This window comes from Exophiala bonariae (assembly GCF_035927105.1).
Source record: "Exophiala bonariae strain CCFEE 5792 chromosome Unknown scaffold_11, whole genome shotgun sequence".
Taxonomy (NCBI): Eukaryota; Fungi; Ascomycota; class Eurotiomycetes; order Chaetothyriales; family Herpotrichiellaceae; genus Exophiala; species Exophiala bonariae.
The window spans coordinates 871,627-899,097 of record NW_027042486.1 but is presented as its reverse complement, the minus strand read 5'-3'; the positions used below and the strand labels follow the sequence as shown (position 1 = coordinate 899,097).

General features: G+C 49.4%; 9 protein-coding genes across 9 annotated transcripts; 3 read left to right on the top strand and 6 right to left on the bottom strand.

Moving 5' to 3' along the window:
• Positions 1-151: 151 nt before the first annotated feature.
• LTR84_001976 (uncharacterized protein) lies at positions 152-1,717 on the top strand (the record flags this gene model as incomplete). The annotated part of the gene is made up of 1 exon (XM_064845594.1): positions 152-1,717. One exon carries the CDS (start codon positions 152-154, stop codon positions 1,715-1,717), a length of 1,566 nt encoding a protein of 521 aa, XP_064707139.1.
• A 931-nt stretch (positions 1,718-2,648) lies between these two features.
• Positions 2,649-4,060, bottom strand: LTR84_001975 (uncharacterized protein; the record flags this gene model as incomplete). The annotated part of the gene is made up of 4 exons (XM_064845593.1): positions 2,649-3,215; positions 3,288-3,514; positions 3,566-3,948; positions 4,011-4,060. 4 exons carry the CDS (start codon positions 4,058-4,060, stop codon positions 2,649-2,651), a joined length of 1,227 nt encoding a protein of 408 aa, XP_064707138.1.
• Positions 4,061-6,134: 2,074 nt separating this feature from the next.
• LTR84_001974 (uncharacterized protein) lies at positions 6,135-10,055 on the bottom strand (the record flags this gene model as incomplete). Its single annotated transcript, XM_064845592.1, has 1 exon — positions 6,135-10,055. The coding sequence occupies one exon, from the start codon at positions 10,053-10,055 to the stop codon at positions 6,135-6,137; it is 3,921 nt and encodes a 1,306-aa protein (XP_064707137.1).
• A 697-nt stretch (positions 10,056-10,752) lies between these two features.
• Positions 10,753-12,198, top strand: LTR84_001973 (uncharacterized protein; the record flags this gene model as incomplete). Its single annotated transcript, XM_064845591.1, has 1 exon — positions 10,753-12,198. The coding sequence occupies one exon, from the start codon at positions 10,753-10,755 to the stop codon at positions 12,196-12,198; it is 1,446 nt and encodes a 481-aa protein (XP_064707136.1).
• A 1,220-nt stretch (positions 12,199-13,418) lies between these two features.
• LTR84_001972 (uncharacterized protein) lies at positions 13,419-14,955 on the bottom strand (the record flags this gene model as incomplete). Its single annotated transcript, XM_064845590.1, has 2 exons — positions 13,419-14,897; positions 14,950-14,955. 2 exons carry the CDS (start codon positions 14,953-14,955, stop codon positions 13,419-13,421), a joined length of 1,485 nt encoding a protein of 494 aa, XP_064707135.1.
• A 641-nt stretch (positions 14,956-15,596) lies between these two features.
• Positions 15,597-16,336, bottom strand: LTR84_001971 (uncharacterized protein; the record flags this gene model as incomplete). Its single annotated transcript, XM_064845589.1, has 2 exons — positions 15,597-16,277; positions 16,331-16,336. 2 exons carry the CDS (start codon positions 16,334-16,336, stop codon positions 15,597-15,599), a joined length of 687 nt encoding a protein of 228 aa, XP_064707134.1.
• A 903-nt stretch (positions 16,337-17,239) lies between these two features.
• On the bottom strand, positions 17,240-19,823 carry LTR84_001970 (uncharacterized protein; the record flags this gene model as incomplete). Its single annotated transcript, XM_064845588.1, has 2 exons — positions 17,240-19,742; positions 19,816-19,823. 2 exons carry the CDS (start codon positions 19,821-19,823, stop codon positions 17,240-17,242), a joined length of 2,511 nt encoding a protein of 836 aa, XP_064707133.1.
• A 2,019-nt stretch (positions 19,824-21,842) lies between these two features.
• Positions 21,843-22,937, bottom strand: LTR84_001969 (uncharacterized protein; the record flags this gene model as incomplete). Its single annotated transcript, XM_064845587.1, has 4 exons — positions 21,843-21,884; positions 21,929-22,276; positions 22,328-22,843; positions 22,896-22,937. The coding sequence occupies 4 exons, from the start codon at positions 22,935-22,937 to the stop codon at positions 21,843-21,845; spliced, it is 948 nt and encodes a 315-aa protein (XP_064707132.1).
• A 1,215-nt stretch (positions 22,938-24,152) lies between these two features.
• On the top strand, positions 24,153-27,161 carry LTR84_001968 (uncharacterized protein; the record flags this gene model as incomplete). The annotated part of the gene is made up of 3 exons (XM_064845586.1): positions 24,153-25,919; positions 26,006-26,357; positions 26,422-27,161. 3 exons carry the CDS (start codon positions 24,153-24,155, stop codon positions 27,159-27,161), a joined length of 2,859 nt encoding a protein of 952 aa, XP_064707131.1.
• Between the last annotated feature and the right edge of the window lie 310 nt (positions 27,162-27,471).

The following is a 27,471-nucleotide window of genomic DNA, read 5'->3' as shown; positions in this document are numbered from 1 at the left end:
CAAGTCTTCTGTCAAGGGCAACACAAGAACCGTGGCCTCTCCGACCTACGAGACATGCCCGTCCACGTCCACATTGGAGATCAATTAATTGTTCTCACGCCGGTTCTTTGACAATCACCCTTTTCCCTACTCTCACCACCATTTCGTCAAAATGGTCGTCTTAGCAGCCTCCATCTGCACTCGAGGCGGTAAGGCTCTCCTGTCTCGCCAGTTTGTCGAAATCCAAAAGTCGCGGGTTGAAGCCCTCCTCGCTTCATTCCCCAAACTCGCAGATTCCTCTACCCAACACACCACGGTTGAGAGCGAGAATGTTCGCTTCGTCTACCAACCTCTTGATGAACTGTACCTCGTCCTCATCACCAATAAACAGTCAAACATCCTACAAGACATCGACAGCCTCCACCTGTTCGGTCAGGTCGTCACCTCTATTTGCAGAAAGCCCGACGAGCGTGAAATCCTGCGCTATGCCTTCGAATTACTTTCTGCTTTCGACGAGCTCGTCACTATGGGTTATCGAGAGAACCTTTCCCTCAGCCAAATAAAGACCTTCCTAGAAATGGAATCGCATGAGGAGCGCATCCAAGAGATCATTGCCCGTAACAAGGAACTCGAGGCTTCAGAGGAAAGGAAACGCAAAGCCAAACAACTCGAACTTCAGAGGAAAGAAGCTGCTCGATCTGCTGCCTACGGTCGTGGAATTGCTCCCAAGATGCCTACACAGCCAACCTATACACCCCCCTCTCGTCCTGAGACCTACGACACCTACGAGGCCGAAAAGAACAAGACGGCAAGCAAATTCGCTGCCAGCCGGTCGACAAAGGGCATGCAGTTGGGGAAAAAGTCAAAGACCTCCAATGCCTTTGCCAAAGTTCAACAAGACCTTGGTCCCGAGGAAACAGAGGCAGCCAACACCGCGCCTGATTCCACTACTCTTCCTGACCGAACTGCTTCATCATCCCATGCACACCACGATTCCGTCCATTCCAGCACCAATCCCATAACTATCACCGTCAACGAAACCCTATCCGCGAAACTCTCACGAGAAGGAGCGCTGAAGTCATTTGAAGTCAAAGGTGACCTACAGCTCAAAATCTCAGATCCCGCACTGGCAAAACTGTCACTTTCCGTTCGTGCTGTCGAGGGGCCACTGAAGGCTCAATTCCGCACACATCCCAACGTTGACCGCAACCTCTTCACCTCAACTAAAGTCCTTCAACTCAAAGATACTACAAAACGATTCCCTGCCAATAACAGTATCGGTGTATTAAGGTGGCGGGCGACGGCTCCTGCGGACTCCAATGATGTCCTGCCCATCACTTTCACCGCCTGGGTCAACAAGTCAGACGACTCGTACACCATCACCCTTGAGTACGAACTTGTGGATCCCGAAGCACACTCTCTACAAAACGTGAGCGTTACAATCCCATACAGTTCTGGAGAACCCGCCGTTGCGTCATTTGATGCCATATATCAAGTCACCGGAGATAGCCTTGAATGGACCATCGGAGCAGTTGACGCGAGCAACCCCAGTGGCTCCTTCGAGTTCGAGGCGCAAACAGACGATGAGAGCGAGTTCTTCCCTATCAGTGTCAGCTTCGATCTGGAGAAGCCATTTGTGGAGGTGGATGTATTAGGAGCCAAATTGTTGGAGATGGACGAGGAGGTTGACTTCGAAAAGACCATCAGGGCTACCGCAGATGGCTTCTTGATTGAATAGGGCCGGACGCATACCTTACAGTGACGGACACGAAATGGATTGATATTCCCAGACATGAAATGAGACGAAAAACCGCGATGGTGGGTTGGGAGTGAGTGCAGATTTGGATGTAGATGGGTCTACTTTCAGATGATGTCGCAGATCCTGACGTCTTCACCACGAACAAGCACCCAGATAGAGACCCAAATGAACAATGGCAAAGCTATGCAGTAGCAACACCTCTGCAATGACATTATTTAAGACATCTTACTACCCTACTCATCGTATCCTATCCACTCGGAGCATGCAACTAATCTCCTGCCACATATCACCTTATGCCAAAGTGATCAAATCCCAAGCGATAGGATGCAATATCAGCGTTAGTATCCCCATTTCTGCAAGAGACCACACAGTCCCAAACATCTCCTCGAGCAAATACCCATCAACGGCATGCTTTCATAAAGTAAGTTAAGTCCTCAATGGGAAAAAAGGGGTGGAATGCTCTACGCGAATGCATGAGCCAGCGAGCGGTGGTGGGGGAGTATCGAATTGAATTAGGTTGGATTTGAATTGAAGTAGAGTTTGGACGAGGAATCAGGACCACTGTCTCTCTTTCCCGTATGCTTTGTGTATGTATGTGCATAGGATCGTGGCATTCCTTGGGGTGTCTTCGTGAGTGAGGATTATGCGAATTCCGAACTAGTTTTCCGGTCGTGGGGATCGTGGTTTAGTGTTTTATTAGTGTATCGTCGTTATCGTCAAGGTGGTTCCTTGGCTGAGTGATCGTATGTATGTCTGTCTGTCCGTATGTGGTCGTGATGAAGCGGGCTCCGTCATAATTTGGGGGCCAACATGAAAGTCGTGGCATGCAGGCTGTAAATGGTCGCACTTGAAGAATTGAGGATGTACAGTAAGCCTAGCTTTCTCCGTCCATCTGATCTTCCTTCTGTCCTCAAGAACGCGGCCACACGCCGTTATCAATAAGACGAAACAAATCCCACTCGGCTGCGGCCTCGGTCTTGAAGTTCCAGAAAATCCAGCCCTGGACTTTACTCTCAAAGACGTCGAGCTGCGCGCGGATATAGTTCGCGTACGCGCCACGCTGGGCCTGGGTCCACTGGTCGATGAAGTTTACGTTTGCGCAGGAGCCGATGTACGAGGACGTCAGATACGAGCCGTCGGCCTGGCGCTTCGAGTATGTGCCGTCGTACCGGGCGCCGATGCCGTAGCCGTTGAGAGCTGGGGCGCAGTCGGTCAGCGCCGCGGACCATTCGCCCACGACGACGAACTTGTCCTGTCCTGTGCCCCATTTGTTGGCGTTCGAGTACACATAGTCGACGTGTTCGGAGGGCGAGAGGGCCAGGAGTTCCGGTGTGAATGCTTGGTATTCGTGGTGGTCGACGATTGCGCCGTTGCTGCCTTGTCCGGTCAGGAAGCCGTTCCATTGCGAGGGGTTGGCGAATCCGTCGTGGATCACGACTGGTGTTTGCCCTGATTCGCGAATGATATTGTATCCTGCCTATTTGGGGGTAAAGGAGGTGAGTATGTATGCCATCTTTGGGGCAGTGACTCTGGGTAGCAGGCGACTTACCTCATAATAGCCTTGAGTTGCGCCTCTGCCGCCGCTCAGAGCAGACATTAAAGGTTCGTTGAGAAGTTGGATTCCAACAACCACATCAGCGTACTCTGGAGTCCCGTACTGTTTCGAAATGATTCCAATAACATCCAGAGTTGCACTAACCGAGCCTCCCGTTGTCCAGCCGGGCGTCGAAAGCAGTTGACCAGAGTTGTCGTATCCATTCTGTGAAAGTGGTGCACCTGGTGGTTTATGTCAGTTTTGTCTCATCTATGGTGGAAATCCACACGTACCATGCAAATCAATCCAGACCTTGAGACCAGTCTGTCTCGCCCAGCCAATTGCCGTCTCTAGGTAGTCGGCAGCACCTTGGATATACGGATCCCCCTGATACTTCTGAAACGCCCAATATCCTATAGGTATACGAACTAGATTGAATCCATTTTCTGCGATCTTCTGGAAGTCGCCAAGTGAGACCCAGCTGTCCCAATGACTTCTCAAGATGTCACCGGCATTGGGAATGTTCTTGGTTAGGGTGTATTCATCTATGACACTGCCGTCAAACTGTTGAAATATCGACGGTGTGATCCAAGGTTCCAGAACCAGCCACCCTCCAATATTGGCTCCTCGAACAGGCGTGGTTCCATATGGAAAATCACGCCTCAGGAGAGGAGAACTGAACATTGAGTTTGTCAGAATCTTGCTGTTTTTGGTGACTTTTGGACTAATTTGACTTACGCAGTGGTGGCAGTTGCCAATAAGACCGTGAGGAAGGTTTTACTCAACATCTTGATGTGGATGTTGTAGTTGTGTATCAGAGACGCAAAATGTGGACGTCAAAGACTGCTGGTTCTCACCACACAGTCCTGTCATCAATATTTGGCAGGGAAAGATGAGGGCCAAGAGCTCAGACGTCGAAACTTACACCTCGCCTTTATGCTATGGAAAAATGCAGGTCGTGAGTAGCATGAGAGAAAGGGCCAACGGAGCACAAGTCTTGTTTGGAATGTGTTGTTTGACTAACTGGTCTAAAGAAGAGCGGAGGCGAATGGTTGATCTCAAGAAATAAGTCAGGTGGTATATAAAATGCCCAAATTGAGGAGAAGCATGCAGAAGATGATCGGGAAATCGTAAGGTAGGATCAATATGATGTCGATCTGGGGAGAGCTTCATATGGTCCACAGCATATGCAGTACAAGACCCTATTTCTTGGTATATTGACCATTGAAGGCATTGAGGAGCATTTGATTTCACGTAATTGGAAAGTCCAAGTACAGCTAGCGACCTCGAAACTTGGACAAGTAGAGGCAAAGAGCATGCTGCAACGTACCGTGGAGGCTCGTGGGATCGGTGATTGGGTTTCTGCATGATGAAGGTGCTGGCATTCAAGCTGATGGCTTGTGGGCTGAATGGCTGAGGTGGTGCAAGTGGAGCTCAGGCATAGCATAGCTTTGAGCTTGAGCCGAGGAAGCGCATCAAGAGCTCTCTAGTGAATATGGAATATGGAGCACATAGCTGGATATCAATATTCTATAGGACAGTTGCATCGAAGCCCACGGGATCGAGGATCCTTGAAGTCATTCACAAGGCGAAGAGCTCGAGTCTCCATACATGTGAGTTTTGGCGTGGAACAATAGAAAGGGATTGAGATGGAAGAGTGGACCATTCAACCGATGGTCGATGGTCGCTGGAGGGACAAACTGAAAGACATGGCCAGTGCAAGCGAAGAAATTGAACCCTTACAAAAAGCCCATAAAATTTGTGTGGCAATGGCAGGCCATTGTGGATATCGACTGACCCAAAGTGGTACGGGGAGAGATCTAAATGGGGACTAGAACAAACAGTTGAGGCAGGCGCCGTGGTATGAATGGTGTGCTACCGAGAGGGCAAGAGCTGTGCATGATCATGGCTGTTCATACTGGCAAAATGGCAATGTCGATCGATGGTGATGGTGCCGAAAGGGTAAACCTTCCGTCGTCTCAACGTCATTGCTTGTCGGGTGACCCTGAAATACTAACCGACTTGGTAGAGATACATATGAAGAATGACACAATATGCCCGTGCCCGCACTTGTGACAGAACATGCCAGTTGGGTGCAACAGAATCCATCCTCGGGCATTTTTCGATGAATGTTGGTGTTCCCGTTGACAAGAGTCGTTGAGTTTGTGGCACCGTAGGAACGCAGCACCTTTCCGGTCAATCGTGGTTTATTTATGGCAAGCCTGTCCTGACCTGGCTATGGTATACTTGAGAAACAGTAGTTGAACCCAGACTCCTAGGTAGTTCCTATTCGGGTGCCTATTACAATACATTCGTACCTCATATGCATGTCTTGCTTTCACATGTCGCTTCTCCAGTTTTTGCCTCGGGTTCCTTGCATCCCTCATTCCCAGCAATCGGCCTAATAGGCAAAACCAGGGTCGTCATTCGAGGCTGGAAAACTAACCCTTTCCTGGTCAAGCTCCAAGCCTCCTTGGTTGATTTAGGTTCGTGCTTCCTCCTTCCGCACACCTCCGCCACTGTGGCTTTAGCCAAAGGACTTCTCGCCCCCAGCCGCCTTCCATATCTTAATTCAATGATTAAGAAATGCACACATGCGCCGGACGGATGCTGAGACCATGTTTCATAATTTTTCTTCCCAACAAAACCATAACTCATGTTGGCACCATCTAACTGTCAAGTCCTTGTAAAATCATATGGTCTTTGCCATGGCCACGTAAGCAATGTTGTTTGTTGTTTCAGGCGTCCCCATTTCCAGGTTGTTGGGTATAGCTGATCGTCATTGTGGATGCGTTGTCTGCCAGGTACCATGCAGAGTCCACCAGGTGTGAATCTATCCGAAATGTTGGCCCCTCGTAGTCTTTATAGGACTTCCGCAATCCTCTGTCGCTCAATGACAGAATCCGCCGTCAAGTCCCTGGAAATTCGATAATAATTGTCAGTAAACTCGCCGCAATTCATCTCTCGTAGAAATTCCTCGTCGTGGGTGATGACAAGCAGTTGAAAGTTGGACTGTGCCGAACGATCTTTGATGATGTCGTTCAATGACCTGGCCAGACTGATAATGTTGTCTCTGTCAAGATTGGTGGTGGGTTCGTCCAAGGCAATGATGCCACATTTCTCGCTAAAGCATTCGGCCAGCGCAAGGCGAATGATGATGCTTGCGAGTACTTTCTGTCCAGCACTGCATCGGCCTCTCATATCCATTTCCACATCTCTCTTCACCATCACCACTCGATAGTTGTATGATCGATTACCACGACCTGATTCGTTATCTGCGCGAATCATGATGGTATCAACATCAGAGCCACGGTAAGTCTTGCGCCACAGCTCTTCAATGATGTTGTTGATCTCCTCCATCTTGAGACCGTGGTATTTCATGATTGCCTTATCCAGGGCTCCTCCATAGCGCCCAAGGTCTTCAACTGCTGCTTTGGTAGCCTCTACTTTGATGTGAGCTTCCTTGTAACGCTTTGGTGCGTCTTTGAGGTTGGTGTTGTAATCATCCAGAAGTTCACCAAGTTGTGCATCCTTCGATTTCATCTCGCCCATAAGACCCGACTGTTTCGCACTGAGCGTGTTGTATTCATGGGTATACTTTTTGGATTCTTCCTGAAATCTAACACGGTCCGCCTCAGCATTGTGGCTTGCGAGTTCCTCGATCTCTTCCTCCAAGCGAGCCAAACCACGAGTCTCCTGACGATAAAGAAGATTGTCCGAGTACTTTCGTTTTGTCGCTTCGCTATCACGCATTAACTTTTGAGTCTCATTCATGATGCGTGTCAGTCCTGTCATGTCTTTTTCGACGTTATCGACCTCACTTTCGATTCTGCTGAGCTCACGATTGATACGCGCAAGCTGATTGGGACCATCACGATCAACATAGGATCTAATCTGACTGTTCAGTAGGTCTAGGCCATTGACGCTCTCACTGAGTCGAGATTGTTCACTGGACATCTCTCGTTCTTTTTCACTCGTGCGATTCTCAATATCATCATATTTGGATTTGGCGATCGCTATCTTGGGGCCAAGTTTCTCAATGTCCTGACCGAGAGCATCGAGGGTCTCTCTGTGCTTCTGGTTTGACGCTCGGAACTCCTCAACTCGGGCCGCAAGCGAGGCTTTCTTGTCGAGTTGATAAATGATGGTGTTCATTTCGTTCTTCACATCACGCAACTCGATCTCCAAAGTTGACAAGCTAACCCGAGATTGTTCTTGTTCTGTGCGAAGTGAGGCAATGTGCTTCTGTACTGCTCGACTTTTCTCTGAAGTGACAGACATCTCCTCTCGGATATCCTCGAGGGTGCGCCCTCCACCATTCTGGCTCTGTTTGGCATTAAGCTCTTCCAGTTGGTTACTTAATGACTTGATGTCGCCATCGCAGTTGGTGATTGAAACAACAGTTCGAGTCATTCCGTCAATGTCACGTCTGATTTCTTGTCGTTGTTCCACGGTTTTATCATGTTTCTCCAATTGAGCTACGAGCCTTTCCCGTTGCTCCGCAAATTTTGCGAGGTCAGTCTCCAAGGCAGGTATTTCTGAATTGGTCAATTTTCTCCAGTTCTCGACCACGATCCCAAGGTCTGTGAGACGTTTATAATGAGCTTCGACTTCCTTCACATTGATTTCTTCAACGTCATTGAGTGCCTTCTCCATCAGCTTCCTGATGCGACCTTTGAAAGTTTGCAGAGCTGAGTCATTGGGACCACCCTTGAAGCCTCGTAAGCATGTGCGGCATGCAGGTTTCTCTCCTTCAGCAGTTGTCAAGACAGCCTCGTAATATTCACGAAGAGCATCGCGACTTCCACTCTGATCTCGAGCCTGCTCAACATCGCCCTCTGCTTCTTCAAGTGCCGTTGCATATCCATCGGGACCGTCTTCAACCACAGCACTGATTTGTTTTGCACTCTTGGCAACCAGTGCTTTCTTCTGGATGAGGTCCTGACGTGCAATGGTTTGTTTATGTTGCAGGAGTTCTAGATCCTTGCCAACAGTATCTCTCTTCTGCTCAGCGGATGTGGCTTCCGTCTTTGCCTCGCTCAAAGCATTCTGGTGGACAATCTCCAGCGTATGAGCTTCCCAATCTGGTCCGATGAGTTTAGTGATGCGATCGCGATGGGTATTGAGTAGGGTCTCAAGACTACGTTGTCGTTCTTTGAGCTCCTGTTTGACATGTGACAATCTAGCTAACTCATCGGCTCTCTTGGTCGATTGGACGATTTCATCGTTGAGACGCGCATGAGTGTCTTCATGTGTACGGAGTTCAACATTGGCTTCCTGAAGCTTCGCGTCCCAATTCGCAGCTCCTGCATTTGCCTGTGCAGCCTTCAACTTGTTGTTCAGGCCATCGATTCTTGACTCGGCCACAGCTCTGCTTCCTTCGTCATATTTGATCTCGTTTGTCTTCCTCCTAAAGTCTGTAGCTTCTCTATCATTGGACTCGATTTGTCGTTTGATAGTAATCTTATTGTCCTCAAGAGCAGCCTTTCTTTCTGTGAGTCGATTGACCAGAGTTTGTGCTTCTCTTCTCTCAGAAGTGTGTTCAAGCCTAGCACGGTCAAGGGCAAGTTTCTGATCCTTTGAGATTTTGGTGATCTTGAACAAAAATTCTTCCACAAGTCGTTCATCGTCGACATCGTTGAAACCACGTATCTGATGTTTTGCGGCCACCTCTTTGACCATATCTTTACGTCTTGTAAGTTGACGGTCGTGTTCTTCCTTTTCTTGCTCATATTTCCCTTTTAATTTGACCTTCTCTTCTTTTTCCTTGCTCAGGCTCTTCTTGTTGTCTTGATGATCAAGATACTGTTGTTGCTGTCGACGTAGCTGCTCTTGATGTTCTGACTGTCTGGCATCAAACTGCTGTAGATTTGCTGTCAAAGATTCGTCCGACTCATCGCTCACTTCAAGATGCGTTTTAAGACTTTCGATTGCACTCTTCTTACTGCGGGCTTCAATGCGTTTGCCCTCGAGAGTACCGAGGATTTGAGCATGAGCTTCGCCATTCCTCCACGCCTCGTCCGCAAGACCCCTGGCATTAGCGATACGTCGTTCGAGATTCTCAACTTGGTCACGGAGGGTTTCGATATCCTTTTGCAGCCGCTCTGCCTTCTTCTGAGAATTGAGGGCACGGTCCTTATCACCGCGGGCATGTTCCTCTAGAAGTTTGTATTTGCCTAATTCTTCGTTATGTTTCTTTCGAATTTGTTTGATGTTCTCAATGGCTTTGGTGTATTTCTGGGCTTCAAAGATTTCATCAAAACGCTTCTTCAGACTTGAGGGGTCACTCAATGGCCATAGACTCTCGTCTTGATGGCAAAAGATGACGTTGTCGAGCACGGCGGTAGAAACGCCCAGATATTGCGGAAGAAGAACATCAAGCTCTGCAACCCGGGAAGACATGGAACGCTTTTCTCCATTGTGAGATAGAAGAAGTGAGCCTTCTAGTGACTTTAGGGAGCGAGAAGTCTTCTTGACGATCAGTTGTAAGCGTCGAGCCACGACCAGCCTCGCACCCACTGCCGAACGGAACTCCACTTTAACCATTGCCATGACTTCGGATTCATTTCTCATCTTGGGATCATGAACGAAGGCTCCTCCGACTTTAGTGTTTGGTGGCTGCATTCCTGTAAAGGCAAACTTGAGGCATTCGATGATGGTTGTCTTTCCAGATCCATTATAGCCAACAATTAGAGTGAGGGGCGATTCAAACTTGATTGTCTGACTGTGAGTGGGAGGGAATGAGCGTACGCCCGAAATTTGCATCTGCAGGAGTTTGGACATCTTGTCAGATTGTTTTGGACGCAATAAAGAAATGACAAGCGTTCATTCAGGATGGTTAGAGGGGAGGGTTGCTCATTAGCACGGTCATCAGTGGATGAGGCAGTTGGAAATCGTTTTGAACGAGCCGAACTCTCACATGAGACTAGGCAGTATCACAGCTATCCGACTTGAATACTGCCTGAGACACCCGAATGATACGCCGTTTGCAGTTGATAATCACTTTCTCATCAAACATTTAGAGATGGTATTTAGGAGATGCTTCAAAGTTCACGTCAAACCAAAAACGCGCTTGTCACGCTAGTGGAAACCGCTGCCTGCACTAGCGTCGATCGGCACGAGTCCACGTGATCTGACGGCACGACCTTGGCGCTTGACGTCCCCCAGCGATCGCGAGGTCTACGTATTTCCGTCGCTTTCAAAAGTCACCACCAATCTGTTCTTGGTCAATGATCCAGGCATCCTAGTGACCCCAGAGTCCGTCACGAGCATCGATCTCTTCATAAATTGGTCCTCGGGACAATATTCCGGGCATTTCAAAGTCTCACAGCGCGTGCTCGCTTTTCATTTCCGTTATCCGAACTTTCCCACCATTCAGGTGTCAGGGGATAAGTCCTCGAACTTCGATCCTGACACTCGTTGGCTTATTGCGGAGGCTGAAGCACCCAACGTGCAGCAAGCGACCCACTAACGCTGCACAATGGACACGTTCCAGACTGAATCCGCTCCCATTATGGATTCTTTTAATTTTCAACCGATGGCATACGACCCTTCGCTTGTTGGAAACGTTGATATCGCTGCAATGGGCATGTTTCCCGACGACATGCAGATCGACATGACCTCCGTGGCCCCTTCAACCTTTGAGGATATGCCCGGGATCCCAAGTCTCAGCAAGGAGACTTCAACTAATTCGGAGAACATACCATCAAATGGTGTTGGCGCTGGGCCGCTACCCACAGGGTTTCTGGCACAAAACGCAATGCCCTCGACTTCGAGCAATGTCTTGACCGAGTTCACAAAAAGGAGAAATTGGTCCCAGAGGGTGCTCGACGAACTAAAAGATTTACTCTACATTCTCACCTCAGATGGCAGACTTCTTTACCTGTCTCCTTCTGCCAAGCTCCTAATCGGCTATGAGCCAACTGAGATTGTGGGCAAATCCATATCAGAATTTGTGCATCCAGACGATGCTTCTCTTTTTATCCGCGAGTTCAATGAAAGTATAGCAACGGGAAACAATCTTCGTCTTTTCCACCGCTTCCGGACTGCAGAAGACAAATATCGAATTTTTGAATGTCATGGCCATCCTCATCTCAGCAATGATAGTCCTGCTGGCGACATGGCTGTCGGTCCATCAACGGCAGCACCTTTCTGTCGTGGATTTTTCATGATGGCTCGACCATATCCTTCCAAGAACTCCGAGCTACTCGACTCCTTTCTGGAGCATAAAATCGAAAATGTTCGCTTACAAGCAAGGATTGCTGCTCTAAAGCGAGAGGAAGCCGAAGACGCAGAAGCGCAGAATGACCCCTTTCACAAGCAGCCAGCCACCAATGGTGTCAAGTCGCGATCAAATTCAGCCGACATGACGCCACAATCCCCATCCATGATTTCAAAGGATGAAGCCCCTGAATCATCAAATATGCCACCTCCCGCTAAACCCACGATATCGAATTTGGCTCTCACACGTGAAGCCCTCGATGAAGCAAATGCTCAGGCTCGACCAGATAGCATTCGGGATAAGATGGCACGTTATGAAGGCTCGTCACATGTTGACTCCATCGAAATGTTCACTGGGTTACGTTATCGGGAAGGGGAGAGATCACAAGGTATATCTACTGGAGGCACTTCTCCAGCTCTCATCCGTGGTGACGCTGGTATACATATCCCTATCGACAAAGCCGACGCCAGATATGGAGGGTCTTCTTACTCTGACAAGAAGGCCAAAAAGGTCAAAAGCGCAGATGAATTTGTCTGTACCGATTGTGGTACACTCGACAGCCCGGAATGGCGTAAGGGTCCCAATGGTCCCAAGACGCTCTGTAATGCTTGTGGTTTACGATGGGCTAAGAAAGAGAAGAAAAGATCTGGAGACCCTGGAGTCGATGGGTTTGAGAATGGCGGTATTACTGATGGCATCAGTTAGGCGCACCTTGTAAGGGACACCCTCAAAATTGATGGACAAAGGCCAATGCTCCCACAGCGCAGTCTTTCGAAAGGTCACAGCTCGACTGACCATCGCGATTGAATGGTGCTTCAGCCCAACAGATATGGAACCAGTATCTGTTCCATCTCTTGCACGTGGCCTGGCATTGGGAGAAAGGGCATCGGAAGCGCACTTCCTGTCCTAGTCGGAGTGAGACGTCTCCAGACTACACCTTCCGAGCGCCAGAGCAACGACGGCTGAATGATGGCAGGTAGCCACGATCGTCCACATAAAAGCCAAACAAAGCGCGGCGCCTGGGAACATCCAATCTGTCATGCTAACCGCCGAAGCGATTTGCTATCAGCAGCGGAAAGATTGATCACAGGCTTGCAGACAGTCCATGCCTGCCTCTCCATGGACTATACCTCGACCAGCACACAAGAAACAGCCGCTCTCAACTGTGGAAGCGATCTACGTGAGCTCTTGGAGTACACCCAGACCAACGTGATCCACATCCGGGAGACACGAGGCAAAGCCGAAATCGAATAAGGGACCTCCCCACCCCACCTCCCGGTATACTCATACTGGGCGTCTGATGCGAGTGAAGGATGAGGCCAAGAGAATATATACACTATAACATAAACCTTTTAAAGACAACCACCTAATGTAGCTTGGGTATCGAGGTTCCTCGTGGACAGGGAAATCGAGCATGATGAGACGTTACGATGAGGATGAGGATGAGCACACATATACATAGGTATACAGATTATTGAACACTTGCAAACCATCATGACCCAATGATACGACAAGTATCTTGACCGATATTCACGGTGTGTCTTGCCAATTTACGGAAGCTCTTCCCACTTGTGATTTTCATGCGTTGAGCATGGCCAATGTCGTGTTCTCCAGTTCTTGACTGATGACAGGCAAAGACCTTCAATCGGCTGGATCTATGGACCTGATCAGAGGATACATGTTACCCAATTCACTTATGGGTTTCAGATATGTGTTATACAGACCTGGCGATTGTTAGGGTTTTCATTCCCTCAGCGCCACCTGGGTATCTAGTCATACAAAACCCCTGCCGAGACCAACACATACGGCAGTCCAGGCGCCGATGCGGCCCTGCATCACCACGTGCGCCATCATCTACAGCGTGCGCCTTCTTTTCTCGATAAACCTCAAAAGCCAAAGGTATATTGCCTGAGCACGTCGACACTCTAAGTCGATTTGGAAGTGTCTGCCTCTGGTGAAGTCGTGGCATTGCTGCCGTCTTTATTTTTCTTAGCCCCGCTCTCTTTACTCGCCTGGCCGTCGTCCTCGTCATCGACTTTCCCGTCTGCATCGACGAGGACGATATCGCCATCTTCTGCCGGTGAATTCTGCCGCTGTTGCGGGTCTGAAGTGGTGGAGGTCGAGGTGTCTTTTTCTTGTTGTAGCGGGTTCGCTGTATCATCGAGTTGCATCGCGTCTGCATCGGCATCCGCGTCTGCGCTCTCCTTGTTGACGATTTCGAATTCCTCGGAGTCAGCGGTTGAAGACGCTAGTGTTATGCTAGAAGGGGCTGTGGACGTAGTAGTCGCCTGCTGTGCGTCTTGTGTCGGAAGCACGTCTTGCGCATTATTCGGGTCTTTTGTGGTCTTCTCCTCGCCGATAGGAGGACTACCGATATGGAGTTCGACGTCCTTTCCGCCCACGCGGCCCATATCGACGGAGCCAACGACATCTGGACCACGCGCGTGCGGAACCACGTCGCCTTCATCGAGATATCCGCCTTCTTCACCAATATCGACCATGCTTCTCGACACATTGGTATCTTCACGGTTTTGCGTTAAGGGCACCACGCCCGCCTCTTGCTCCATGCGCATCAGCTCGCCTTGCGTGACCGCGCCGTCTTCTCTCTCCGGCACAAGGGGATCGCCATTCCCTAAGCCTGGCCCTAAACTAATCGCCTCGCCAAACCCATCACCACCACTCACGGCACTATGATTTGAATCCAGCGGTGCCGAATCTTCACCCAAGTCCTCAACACTATTGATCCCGTTCCGCAGCCAAGGTATCGGGGTGAGCAACGCGCCACCCAGACTCTCATCGCTGCCAAGGGAATCCCCATCGTAACCGTTCCGCGCGTCGGTGTTGTTCCACAGTATACCCAGTCCTCCCTCGCCGTTCACGCCATTGACGATCGCGGGCACTTCTGAGAGTGGAAAGATGTCTGCCGTGCTGCTGACGCTGACAATGCGGTCCATAGCGCGCAGATATGCCGGGAGGGTTTTGTAATGTTTCGTAGGATGGAGGATCAGCTCTGCCAGCCTCTGAATCGTATGAGGAGGGCGGTTGCCGAATCCATTCCGCAGTGTCTGTGTGATGCTGTGGATTAGTTGGACAAGGACAGCGGGCAGTTCGTGGAGGATGTCGTAGGAAATGTCGTTTGTTAGCTCTCGTATAGCTAGCATGGCCGGCGGCACAGTGGAGCGGGGTTGAGGCTCTGTTGATGGGAAGGGAGGGACGGGAGGTAGGTTTCGGACTGGTGTTGTTGGTGCTTGGGCCTGGGTCTGAGGTTGTACTGCGGAATTGTTTTCTCGCGGTGTTGTTGCTGTTGCTGGTGGGTTCGCCTGGGTTTGACTAGGTGACGAGATGAGCGGTTGGCGGTTGATATTAGGATAGTGACGCGGCATGACGAAGGTATTAGAGACGACCTGCAACCAGTTGTCAGGAAACAGGATAGCGGGTAATGGCTTCCCAGAGTACGAACATTGTGGAATTGTTGGACTAGGGCTTCGCTGGTCGACGGCCATTTTTCGCTGCGCGAAGGAGATTTAGTATGCATGATATTAGAGGGAACAAAATGGTGCCATACTAATCCATCTCGCCATTCTTAATGACCTGCTCTAGCATTTCCTCATCTGGTGAGTATCGCAGGTTAGCAGTGTTCGATTGCATGTGCTGGCTGGTCTGCTGTGGAATGTCCTAGAGGTTGTATAAACTCACCCAGAGACATGATGGAAGGTTGTCAGGAGAGATGGAATTGGCGAACACGATGAATGAAGGTAAGTCAAAATATTCTTAGAGCATATGACATGAACTTGAAGCAGCAGGAGGGGTGGGTGTGAGCAACTTGGATCATCAGTGTCGGAGTTTGAATTGTGGTGATACCGATTTTAGGGCGCGCAGGAGGATATTAGTCGGGCAAGTCGAGCCTAATTATAACCTTAGTTTTAGCCCCATTAGCGTTCAGACTAGTGTCACCAAACATGCTAGCTTTGAGAGACGTAGAAACAGGTCTACTAGTAATCGATAGCAATTCCGTTGCGGACGGCAGAACCAGAGCATCGTATGTACACTGTATAGTACACTCCATCAACATAACCCGTCTAGCAAGCAAGGCAGTTCAGTCCTCAAATACCACGATTAAACTCAATCAATCCACCCTCACCACCTTTATCCCAGTATTCTTCCTCTAGGCTCTTCGCGCTGATAGCTTGCCGTTGAGGGAAAGCACCCAGTGCCAGAGGGAGAGCAAAGATACTCGTGGTCAAGATCAATCCGAGGTTGACAGGTAACACCATCCTAGGTCGTTGCTTCAGCCACTCCGTCTTCTGCAGGCGCACAAGCACCAACGGCGGAATAACCATGATGGGTGTGGCATTTAACACTCGAGAGATGGCGGTCTCTCCAACAGCCAAGAAAGCAGCTTTGCGAGACTTGCCTAAACTAGCGACCTCTTTGCCGGATTTCTCCCGCTCTGCCTTTTCCGCTTCGGTCTGGACGGGGAAGATGTCGATGCCGCGACGTATCTCCTCGCCGCGCATGAGGAATACATTGAGTGCTCCTGCTGAGGCGACTGCTGCGAAGGGAACCAGTCGCCCGAGAATTAGTTTCGTGTTTGGCGATATTCGCTTTAGTCGCGGCACGATGGCATTCAATCCTACAGCGACACCGCAGGATGCCGAGACTGCAAGGAGATAACTCTGGATGATTGTCTTGGTGGACAAGGGCGAGGATTTGTTAGAGTTTGCATTATTGATAGCCACGTTTAGTGACTGGTTGATGATTTGCCATGTCACTGTCCCGGCGGTCTGAACATGTCAGGTTCTGCGTTTGTCTTTAAGCGGTATAATATAACCCTTACCGTCATGTTTGGTTGAAGCATACCTGCCGTCACTATCAAGTTGGATATGACGAAGGATGACATTCGAAACGGTAGGAACACTGGTTCGCCCGTGTCTAGTCGCCATTAATATCCGCAACAACAATAGCATTGAACTCTGTGTACCTGGATGAAGAGTCGAATCCACAATCTTCTTCGCCTGCCACAGCTCCGAGGTCATGGTCCGTGTCTCCCCTGTCTTGTATGATGTTATCAGCTTCTTCGCCTGTTCGAGGCCAGAAGCAGAAACGAAGAGTGTCCTGCAGATACAAAGTCAGACTTGGACAGAACAGTCATAATATCCTGGGCGTTTGCTGAGGCATGGCTATACCTTCAGCACCAGACTGAAAGCAGTCCGGTTCATTCTGGCAGATAGTCCTCAGAGTAGAGGTAGGCTCGCTCATGTGTTGTATATCAAATCTTTTGCTGTTTTTGTTCTCACCTCGGATCTGCTATCTGTGCCGACTGCTTGACACGGCCCCAATATGTCGACAGGTCATATTGGGACGCGGGGAGGTCACGATTGCCCGGGAGGGACGCCGACATGATGGGCCACAAAGGCCGGAGGGAAGGAGAGGTTCGACGATGGGTAGGCTTGGTCGACTCAGAAGCTGTGGTCGAATATCAGCAAAAGGATGTCTGGTCGTGTGCTGATAACAATTGAGTTGCGGTGACGGCGCAAAGCCGAGCAGGGCAGGTTGCGCGACGTTTCTCCACTTCTAACCGACGCGACAAACCAGTGCCCCTCCTCGGCTCAGCCTTGCGTTCCCCTTGACGAAACCCTCTTCTCGATTTGCCAGGACGCAAAACATGTCCATCGTAACAGTTTACAATTGAATTATGTATAGACCCATCTACTTACTGGCAAAATTTTCCGGCGATACTCACTACTCATTCCCGTTCCACACACCACCTTTGCAATCCTTCTGGTTGCGTCAACCAACCGCCCCAATAACGCCTGCCACTTCTTTTGATCATCTCATCCCTTTCTTTCCCATCACTCATTTCGAAGCCCCGAGTATCCTCTCGAAGGCCATTGTTTTCATTACAAAGCATGAGCCATACATCAATAAGTGTGGCAGGCTCACTAGGTATCATCATTTTCTCATTCAATGCCCTCCATCTGAAAATCGCAATGACCGTGATTGACATGATCGACAAGATAGCCCAGCTCGTATAGATACAAACCACAAAATCCATCCACGTCTGGGCCGAGGAGTACGGAACTCCAGCGATAGTGACGATGAGCACGTCGGAAAGAGTGGCGACAAGTGCCACCAGGGCGTGGAAAAGATTGCCCCGCCACAATGCGGTAAGCAGACTCGTGATCGGCGTGCCGTTCTGGGTCGCTAACACGGTGGACGTTGGAGATGCAGACCCTTGATATAGTCGTCGAAAAGGAGTCAATATGCGGACTTCTCGTTCCAGCTGCTTCCAATGACCGTCAACGACGCCAGCAATGAGTGTAAGAACCAATCGACTTTCTTTGTGATGATTGAAGAAATTGTTGAATGGGTTCTCTCCACCTGTCAGGTAGTAGGCTACGAGTACCGCTAGAAGACCCAGGATTGACATGAGAAATATTGTATCAAGTAGAAATTTATTGGAAAACGTGCTTTTTGAAGTGGTTGGAGAACGCATGTGTCTGGAGGGGTTCGACACGGCAGAGTAGCGTTGCTGGCCGTGTTTTCTTGCCCTCGTAGTCGATCCAGTTGCTGCAGCTCTGGCGACACCATACCGTATGCAACCTGATCTCGTCTGATATCGAGCCAAAGTGTAGCTGTGAGAATTTAGATGACTCTGCAACAAGGAGCGACTCGCCCCTTGCGGAATACACTGCAAGTGGTATACGAGGTCATCGTTGCTGAGAATTGATGCCATTGTAGCCAATGAGGATGGGTTGGAAAACACGCCACTTTCTCGCCGAGCAGACAATATCGCCAATAAAGTAATGATTCCGGCGATCGTAGCAAGAAAGGCCTGCAGAACTCGAGCCATTGGAATATTGAGATACCACATGGGGTTGCACCGTAGCGGAATCGTGTCCGAAGCGCACCAAGCTATTGCCCGGACAGTGGTAGATTGCGTTGCCAATGCTGGTAGAACATTAGTCAGAAGATATACAAAGCTGGCTAGCAGCATCACGGGATGACTGCTAAACATCGTCTTCAAGCCATTGAGGGACAGGCTAGAAGAGAGGTAGTCGGCCGTAAGTGCGTCCTTCGCGGACGCCCCGCCTTCGCGGCTGAGGAGATAGAAAGGCTCCATCAACTTGGTAGCCGCGAATACCATACTCCAGATAAGCTTCAGAAGCACCGCTACAAGTACAGGTAAGTACATGGCTTCAAAATATTGAGTATTTGTTAGTGCCAATCCTAGCTCCACTTCATATGATCTTTGCTCGTCCGGAGGAGTAGACGGAAGAGGGACGCTTGAACCTGACTGGGACTGGCCTGCGACCAGCGTTGTTACGCTGATGTCGACGTAGGAGGTCCAAGAAACAATAGACGTCGATAGGCCACCCGTGGAATCTGTGAAAGTCTGTGTGTTAATCACCAGTACCGGAGACGACCCTGTCAACGTGACTGCCATCGTAACATCCTCAGCAGACGTGGCATGTATCGACGCGTCGGAAAATGTTGCTGATTGCGTAATGTCAGCGATGATGGCAGTAAACGTTGGAGTGACGCTCTCATGACTTGTCAAATATGAGACTGTAGTCCGTCCTGTGGCGGAGCTAGACTGCGTCACATAAGCAGTAGAGGTTGCGGTTGCTTGGCCAGTCTCACTCGCAGTCATGATTATTGGCGTCGTTGTCCTTTTGTTGGCTGCAGTAGTACTCGATTGAACTACAAAGACTGAAGAGTCAGTTGTCGATTGTGAGGTTGCAGCAGTGGTTGATTGCACAACATAGCCGCCCGTGGTGGTGGCGGCAATCGTACTTGATGTAACCACTTGCGTGATATAGCCGACAGTTGTAGTTGATGCAGTCACTTGCGTGATATAGCCGCCAGTTGTACTTGACGTAGGTACTTGCGTGATATAGCCGCCAGTTGTACTTGAAGTAGGTACTTGCGTGATATAGCCACTAGTTGTACTTGATGTGGGTACTTGCGTGATGTAGGCGCCCGTAGTGGTTGCATGCGTTTCAGCTGTAGTTGTTGAGCTGGTAGTAGTGGTGGTAGTGGTGGTAGTGCTTGATGTTACAACATTTACCGCAGTTTGAGTCTGTGTAGGAACATTAACGCTTGCCGACTGGGTAGAAATATCTACACTGGTAATTTCAGAGTCATCCGATTCCATCGAAGATGTAGTAACCACTGTTGCCAACGTGGTGGTAGACGTTGTCTGTCGTCGTAATAAGCGGCTTTGCTGTGCACTCTTCTCCTCTAAACTAAGACCGTCTCGAAGTCCGAACTCCAGAACTGCAATGCAACCTAGCAGTGCTATGATGAGTAGGGTCATACATGGCCATCTTGTGAGTGGTGGAGTATAGTATCTAGGCTTCAGAACCGGCGGTGGCTGGTTTGGATTTCTGTCTACTATAGTTTCAGCCTCGAGTTAACACTCTCGAGCACTCAATGCCTACTTACCTGGTTCGAATTTAGGCATCACAGAGTGATAGCTGTGATTCCTTGTTCCCACGAACATTGTGGTCAACTTGATTTGTAGCAACAACTCACTGGTGTGCTGAGAAGGTGAACAGCTGTACCGATAAACATCAGAAAGGCGGTATGTGGAGTAACAGACTCATTAAGTTGCTGTGCTCAGCAAAGCGTGGCTGCGTAAAAGCTAAGGCTGGAGAACAAGGTGCACTGGTTACCTAGTTCAATGAACGTTCTGGCTCTTTGCTGCCACTCTCAACCTGACTGCCACCCCGGAGTCGGTAGCCAATTGATGCAGTGGTAGTCTAACATGGTTGTTACGAGGCAAAATGCAGAAATGAGCCTATACCTACGATAGGACAATTATGAGGCTTCCGTGGATGACCATGTCGAGCGCTGCTTTGAGTAAGTCGATTGGTTGGACGATACTCTCAATTATGCGGGAACTTCTGTAGCCTGCTGCGGCTTTCATCACCTCAATCATCCAAATTGCGTAACTCGACCGAAACTTAGCCCCCTTCAGCTCGATTTGATCCATAGCCTAGACACGATTGCGAGCTCAGACCTTGGGAACGGATCTTCTCTTCAATGGGGCGCTTTCGCGTCAAGCAGCGCCTGCGGCATATGTTGACTGGATTTCAATCAGGCCAACAGTATTCCTGGGCTGACGAGTGCAGTGAGCTACAAGGAGATCGAGATTGTGAATATTTGAGCACCGGGGAGATCCTTCCCAGAGGAGGAGGGGCTCCTTGTAGTCTTGTTCGCGAACACGAGGAACGAACATTGGCACGCAGGCTCGATCTTGAGGATGCTAGTCTGCTCGTGTTGTGAATGATGCTTTTTGGGGCTGGTAGTTATTGATATGATAACTTCAAATGTTATTTCCTCAAATATTGCCTGACCCGCAAGGCCTCACGATTGGGTAGGAAATATGCGGTGCGCTGATAACATTCCAATCAATACCAGGACAGAATAGCATTCGTGTTTGTCGTGACCACGGGGAGGGGGAAGACCTCGTGTTGATGCAACCAGCCTTAGTCGCCAAGCTCGGGAAAAATTCTCTGAAAGATGATGTGAGTTGCCACAGTCATGAACATGAACCTGAGCATCAATGTTGCTGGACGCTTGGATGGTGAGAAAGACATCTTCGATGGCTAGGACAGTGAATCCTTTCATTCCCATAGATATGTCGTAAAACTCTGCAAACCCAGAGAATCTGCAGAAGCACCTTTGATGCCAGGTTGGACATAAGGCTTGGAGAAATTGGCTTTCCCGCTTACGCTCGCCTATCTTACCAAGCACAGCCGCCTCTCCAGGGTCCACCTCCGAGTCGTCTCGCACCTCCTAAACAGCCAGCCTCTCGTTTCTGGGTTTCTAGGTCTCCTAGCCGTTTGTCATTATAATCGAAGGACGACTTCCACGATAGAGGCGACGAATGTCAAGAAGGAGGAGCCAGACCGGCTTGGAACAGAAATGCGAGGGCAAAGATCACATGTTAGTCTACACTAAGCAGGTTGAGTAGCAAAGTTATAGCTTTCATCCTGTGCCTTATGCTGCACTTAGCTCCATTTCAAATACCAGTTGAGATTCAGGGAACATTCCATGTACTAAAGTTGCTGGCTTCTCTCACGAGATAGTACAAACTTGCCTTGCATTCAATCATGGCTTTCACTGACACCGGTGTTTAAAATGAATAGCCCATGTGACAAACTGCTTCGAAACAACATTATCTGAGAGGTCGAAGCTTTCATGAACTCAACTGTGCAACGCTATTTCCTGTAGATGTGTTCGGATCCTTTCGAGGAGCTTTGCTTCACCCTAACACCTGATCTTGCTGGATCCCCGAGCCTTTCGAATTTCGACTTATCATATCTGAAAAGTCTGTACTCCTACACCAGGTCTCGAAAGAAGTCATTGGCCACTGAACCACACTAGCCATTAGCCAGCATCGAGATAACAAGAGGGAATGATATACCTCTTTGGGGATCATGACATGGCGATCTGTCCCATTGTATCCCGGACTGTCCATGAACTCGAACATCTCGGCAAATTCCAAACCAAGGTCAGGGCCCATGCCGGATTTGTGAACAAACTCATCGATTGAGGTCTCGTCAAAGCCACCATAAGTGAGTCCCTGAGTTTCGCACCAAATTTCAAGGCATTCCTTCCATGACAACATATCACAAGACCCTGACATAGTCCTGCCTGGGGGGTCCTCCAGAAGAGAGCGAACTAGAATACCGGTGTCTTTTGCCGTGAAGAGAAGAGGTATTGGGGTGTCACCTTTGCCAACAAGGGACAAATGCCACGTTCCGTCTGATTTCTACATGAAAAGTTTCAGTAGCGACCAGATGAAATCCCAGTACTCACTGACTTGTTTTGGTTGTAGACCCTGTCCCCAATTCGTCATATAAGATCCAATATAAATGACGGACATCTTTCTTGCAAGTTCGGGAAGAGACTTTTTGATGTACTCAACAACAACAGCCTTGCTGTCAAAATGGTAGACATGTTTCAGCCTGCCAGAAGTGCATTCATTGACATTTGGTAACGCGCTAGAGACAAATCTCTGTAAACCTTCTGTTTCAGCTGCAGCTTCGGCAATGTTCTTCGCTTGGGCCACTTCAATGTCGAAGGCGTACTCGTTAATCTTTTGACCATCTTTGAGCTTAGACTTGCTGGAAGGGTCGAAGACTGGACCCCAGAAATCTGTAGTACCAAATACTCCATATGCCCCTTTAAATGCCTTCAAAAGAGATGCCTTATCATCGAGATCACCTTGAACTACCTCCACTCCTCGATCACTCCAGCTTTGGGCTTTGTTTGGATTACGGGTGACTCCTCGCACCCTCCAGCCATGCTTGAGAAGCTCCTCAGCAACTGATCCTCCCTAGAAGAATCAGCATTGATTCAGAAAGAATGTTTTACAAGAAAGACCGAACCTGTTGCCCTGTAAGACCAATGACAACGACGAGTTTCGACATTGCTTCTCCAATTTCCATTCCAATAGTGTGAGATTGCAATAATGAGGATGATATGTAAGAGAGTTGAGCCTTATATTAGTCGAGGCCACAGGCGACATCACTGCGAAACGTTCTATCAATTCAGTGATCGGCGTAGGAGTTGTTCCGCTGGAGCATGTTCTGCTGGATTTCCTGTTGTTGATACCCCGGAGCCCGGCATCAACTGGACCCGAGTCTCATCAACCAGGGGTTAGCACCCGCACACCGTCCCTGGTTAGGAATATTTTGAGTTGAACAAGAGGTGTGTATGTTGTATGTCGTATTCACAAGGCGATCATGCATGTCGGCAGAGGTCGACTGTTATGCTGTTGGAAGGGTGGTTGATTCAACCATTCGCAAGTATGGCCGTGTCGAAAGGCACCCGTCTCAACCTCACTAGCATCTGCTTGGCCTTCGAACGTTATGACTCACGCCATCTTATCAGGCGGTTCGAGCTATGATGCACGGCTGATGCTATCCCATCCCCATACCTCTCTGGTGCGTGACATTCACAAGGAAGCTACAAGTTTGTTGATGTAGGTAGGTTGGGACAACTGCGCTGGGGAATTGCACTTCAATTAAAGTACGGAGCCTTGGAGGAGGGGCCAGGAAACGCCCGAGGCTCTCCTCGTGGCTTCGGGGGACGGACATCGGAACAAGTTTGAACTACTACAACAACACCCAGGATCTGCAATTTGACATTGAGAATGTTCATAAATTTGAATACTTTACCCTTGCATAGCTGAAATGAACCTCGTTCCTCAATTTCAAGATCGTCCGATATGACGTTGTTTCTTCTCTTCAGAATTCCGAATAGTCCTTCACCAAGCAAGAACGGGACACCGAGCTCAAGCCAACATTGGACTTTCTTGATCCTCCCTTCAGCAACGAAAATGGATTCCTTTCAGTCCATCGATACTGGCACCTTTCAAAGTCCGGAGCTTCGAAAGCGAGATCATTCATGCACACATGAAGTTGTGAAACCCTGGTATGATGGGCCAGCCGCCCTTGCAGCAACGCAAAATTCTGCCTCCTTGGCTATCAGTCTTCATCTGAGACTTCTCTCAGCATGAGGAGCTGGTATGTTTTTGTCTCGGAAGCGTCAGCCGCGTCAACACCAATGTCAATCTATAAGTCTCATGGCAGGCCGATACGAGGTCATTGCCACTACAGTGTGCAGGTTTTATCTAACACAAGATGGCGGTTTTGCTGAGGTTTCTTCTCTTCATTTCCTTGATAGGCTGTTTGAATTTATGCCTTGCTTCAACGTCCGACATTCTCCAGGCAATCAAAGACCTGCAAGATGATTTGGAGTTCCTTAAAGAGGCCCAAGACCAGTATACGTCTGATATCACTCGGCGAGATCCCCAATTCTTTCGGCCTGGATTCGGTAGACCTGGATTCGGTAGACCGCCGTTCGGCCTTGGACGGCCGCAGAGGCCACCGCCACCGCCACCACCGCCTACCCCATCTGTCGACCTAGAGAAGCTGTCTGAGTTGATAGACAGTTTGGGAGAATCTTTGCAAATTCTCATTGAGTTTGTAAAAAACAATCTCCCCCTTCCACCTCCCGCAACAACGAGCTTGATATTATCATCGGTAACGTCCACTTCCCAGGCCACCTTTCAATCGATCACCAGTACCACGTTTGGAGTTTCAACAACATCCTCTGACTTCACATTGACCTATTCAACCACTACTGAAGCATTCTCCTCAGCTGGCTCATCCACCTCGACTGAAGTTCGTACAACGAGCTTGGATGATTCTACTACCACGCATTCGTCGACGAGCTCGGCTACCATCACCTCGACATACGTCGTTTCGACCACCTCGTCCGAATTAAGCTCCAGTACGGAATTTACGACGTTCACGCCTTCGATGACTACATCGACTAGTTTGGATAGTCTCTCAATGACTACGTCTGATTCAAGCATCGCAGATATCTCGACATCAACATCCTCAGTCCATTTCACAATTACCTCGGACTCTACAACAACTGACAGTACCGCCACAGCAGAATCTACTTCCACTTCATCAGAAACCACTTCTACAACGGATGAAACCTCAACAACTGCAGATCCTGGTTCGAGCACCTCCTACACTGACACTACGTCGACGTCGTTAAGTGATAGCTCCACATCTCTTGTTGCGGAGTCTACTACAAGTACCGGCGATACGGTTACTTCAACAGCGACTTCCACGACCGTATCCTCCACGTCAGAGTCCTCGATAACTGACAGTACCACATCTGAGACTTCCACAATTGATAGCAGTGCCGTTTATTCTACCACAACTGACAGTGCCCCCGAGGGCTCCACCAGTAGCACCACGATCACACAGAAATCGACAACCACAACAGATGCCACGACCACGGACTCTACCACAAGCGAGACTTCCACAGCTGGATCGACCTCGACCGATAGTACAACATCGGATTACATAACGACTACCAGTACTACCATGGAGAGCACCACAAGCGAGGCAACTATGACTGAATCCATGACATCTTCCTCGGCATATACTACAGCAACCGAAAGTACTTCCGAAGCTGGATCTTCTACGACAACAGGATTAACTAGCGGGTCTACCACTGCGAGCGACTATACAACATCAGTAGATCCTACTACATCCACTAGTAAAAGCGATTTCGCTACATCAGTAAATTCTACAACGTCAACCACTACGAGCGATTCCACTATATCAACGGATTCTGAAACACCGACCACTACAAACGATGTCACAACCACCACCACCAGTATCCTTACGACCGCCACTGAGGATGCCTCTACAACCGAAACAACAACAAGCAGTTCGACAAGTACAACAAGCAGTGCTCCGACGTCGACATCGACATACGAGTTCGATCCAACTGCACGAAATCTCAACCTCGTGTATTATGGTCAAACTGGGAGCCCAATATCTCTTCCTGAAGTTTGCGCGGACGACAATATTGATATCATAACAGTACGTTACCTCTGTCCCCTTGTTACGGGCTCTTGACGTATCTAGTCCACTATTATACCTCACCTCATCTGCTAACCACCTCTTAGATTGGATTCATTACCAGCTTCTTCATCCAAGACGACTTGAACATCACCATGAACCAAGGCAACCACTGCTGGGCACCGAACACGGCTCAACAGGCCGCTGGCGCAACCGGACTCAAGGATTGTGTCGAAGATGGGCTTACTGGATACGCTGCTCAGATCAAACAATGCCAGGTGCGCGGCAAGAAAGTCCTTATCAGTGCTGGCGGTGTTTTCTCAGATCTGGGCATTCCAAGCGAAGAGGCCGCTGAAAGACTGGCGGACAGATTGTGGAATCTCTTCCTCGGGGGCCTCGATACAGATATCGCCCCGACAAGACCATATGGCGATGTCGTGCTTGACGGTTTCGACTTCGGTAAGTTCGCCCTCCCCTCCAAACTAAAACCAGAGTCTATACCTCTACTAACCCATGTCTGAAGACAACGAAAAGCCCGCAAATAAACAATGGCTCCCAAAAGTTGCGTCATCGCTCCGCCAATTAATGGCAAGCGACTCTTCCAAGAAATACTACTTGACCGCGGCACCGCAATGCCCGTATCCAGATCTCTCAATCCCGGTCGTGGAAATGCTCGAATCAATCGACTTCTTCAGCGTGCAATTTTACCAAAACCCATCCTGCCAACTCAACTCCGGGCAAGGCTTCCAGGACTCGGTGCAAGCGTGGTCCAATATCCTCTCCGGCGTGACACCAGCGAAGCAGAAGAACAAGAACAAGAAAATGAAACTGGCCAGGAAGACGCGCCACACCGGGCGCCTCCACCCCGAAAGCGTCCGCAAAGCCAGCTCGCCACAACATCTCAAACCCTTGACCAAAGCCCAAGCCCAAGCCCATGTCCGAGCCAACAAACGCCAAACCACCACCACCAGCATCGACTTCCTCGACATCGACAACGGCATCACCAGCCCGCGCCTGCTGATCGGCACGCCCGCGTACAACTGGGCAACGGCGGAGAACCCCAACACCGGCTACGTCGACGTGGCGACCTACCGCGAAATTCTGGAGCTCGCCAACGCCCAGAATCTCACCAGTCTTGCCGGGGCCATGTTCTGGGATGGCGGTTATCAGAGCACGTCCGCGCAGGAGGTTGATGGCCAGATGTTCACGTATGCGGATGTCGTGAGGAATGTTTTGGCGCCGCCTCCGCCGCCCTCCCGTTGAGTTTTGAGTGGGGTGTTTGTGTTTGATGGTGGAGCTCTTTAGGTGTTGAGTTGTTCGCGGGAGAGAGGGTTTGGCGACGTTCTGTTCTTTGGAAGGTGCTAGATGCTGGTCACTGTGTAGCTACTTGGCCCCTTTCTTCAATTTCCCATTCCGGTGTCATCGCTTATTTCAAAAGAAGTCATGCGCAGAGCGACAGAATTGCAGCTTCGAACTAGGAACGATATCTTTTCCATTTTGGCATTAATAATAAGTAGATGCTATTGATTTGAATTATTCTAAGTATGTTATTTAATACGGCGTGATTACTGTC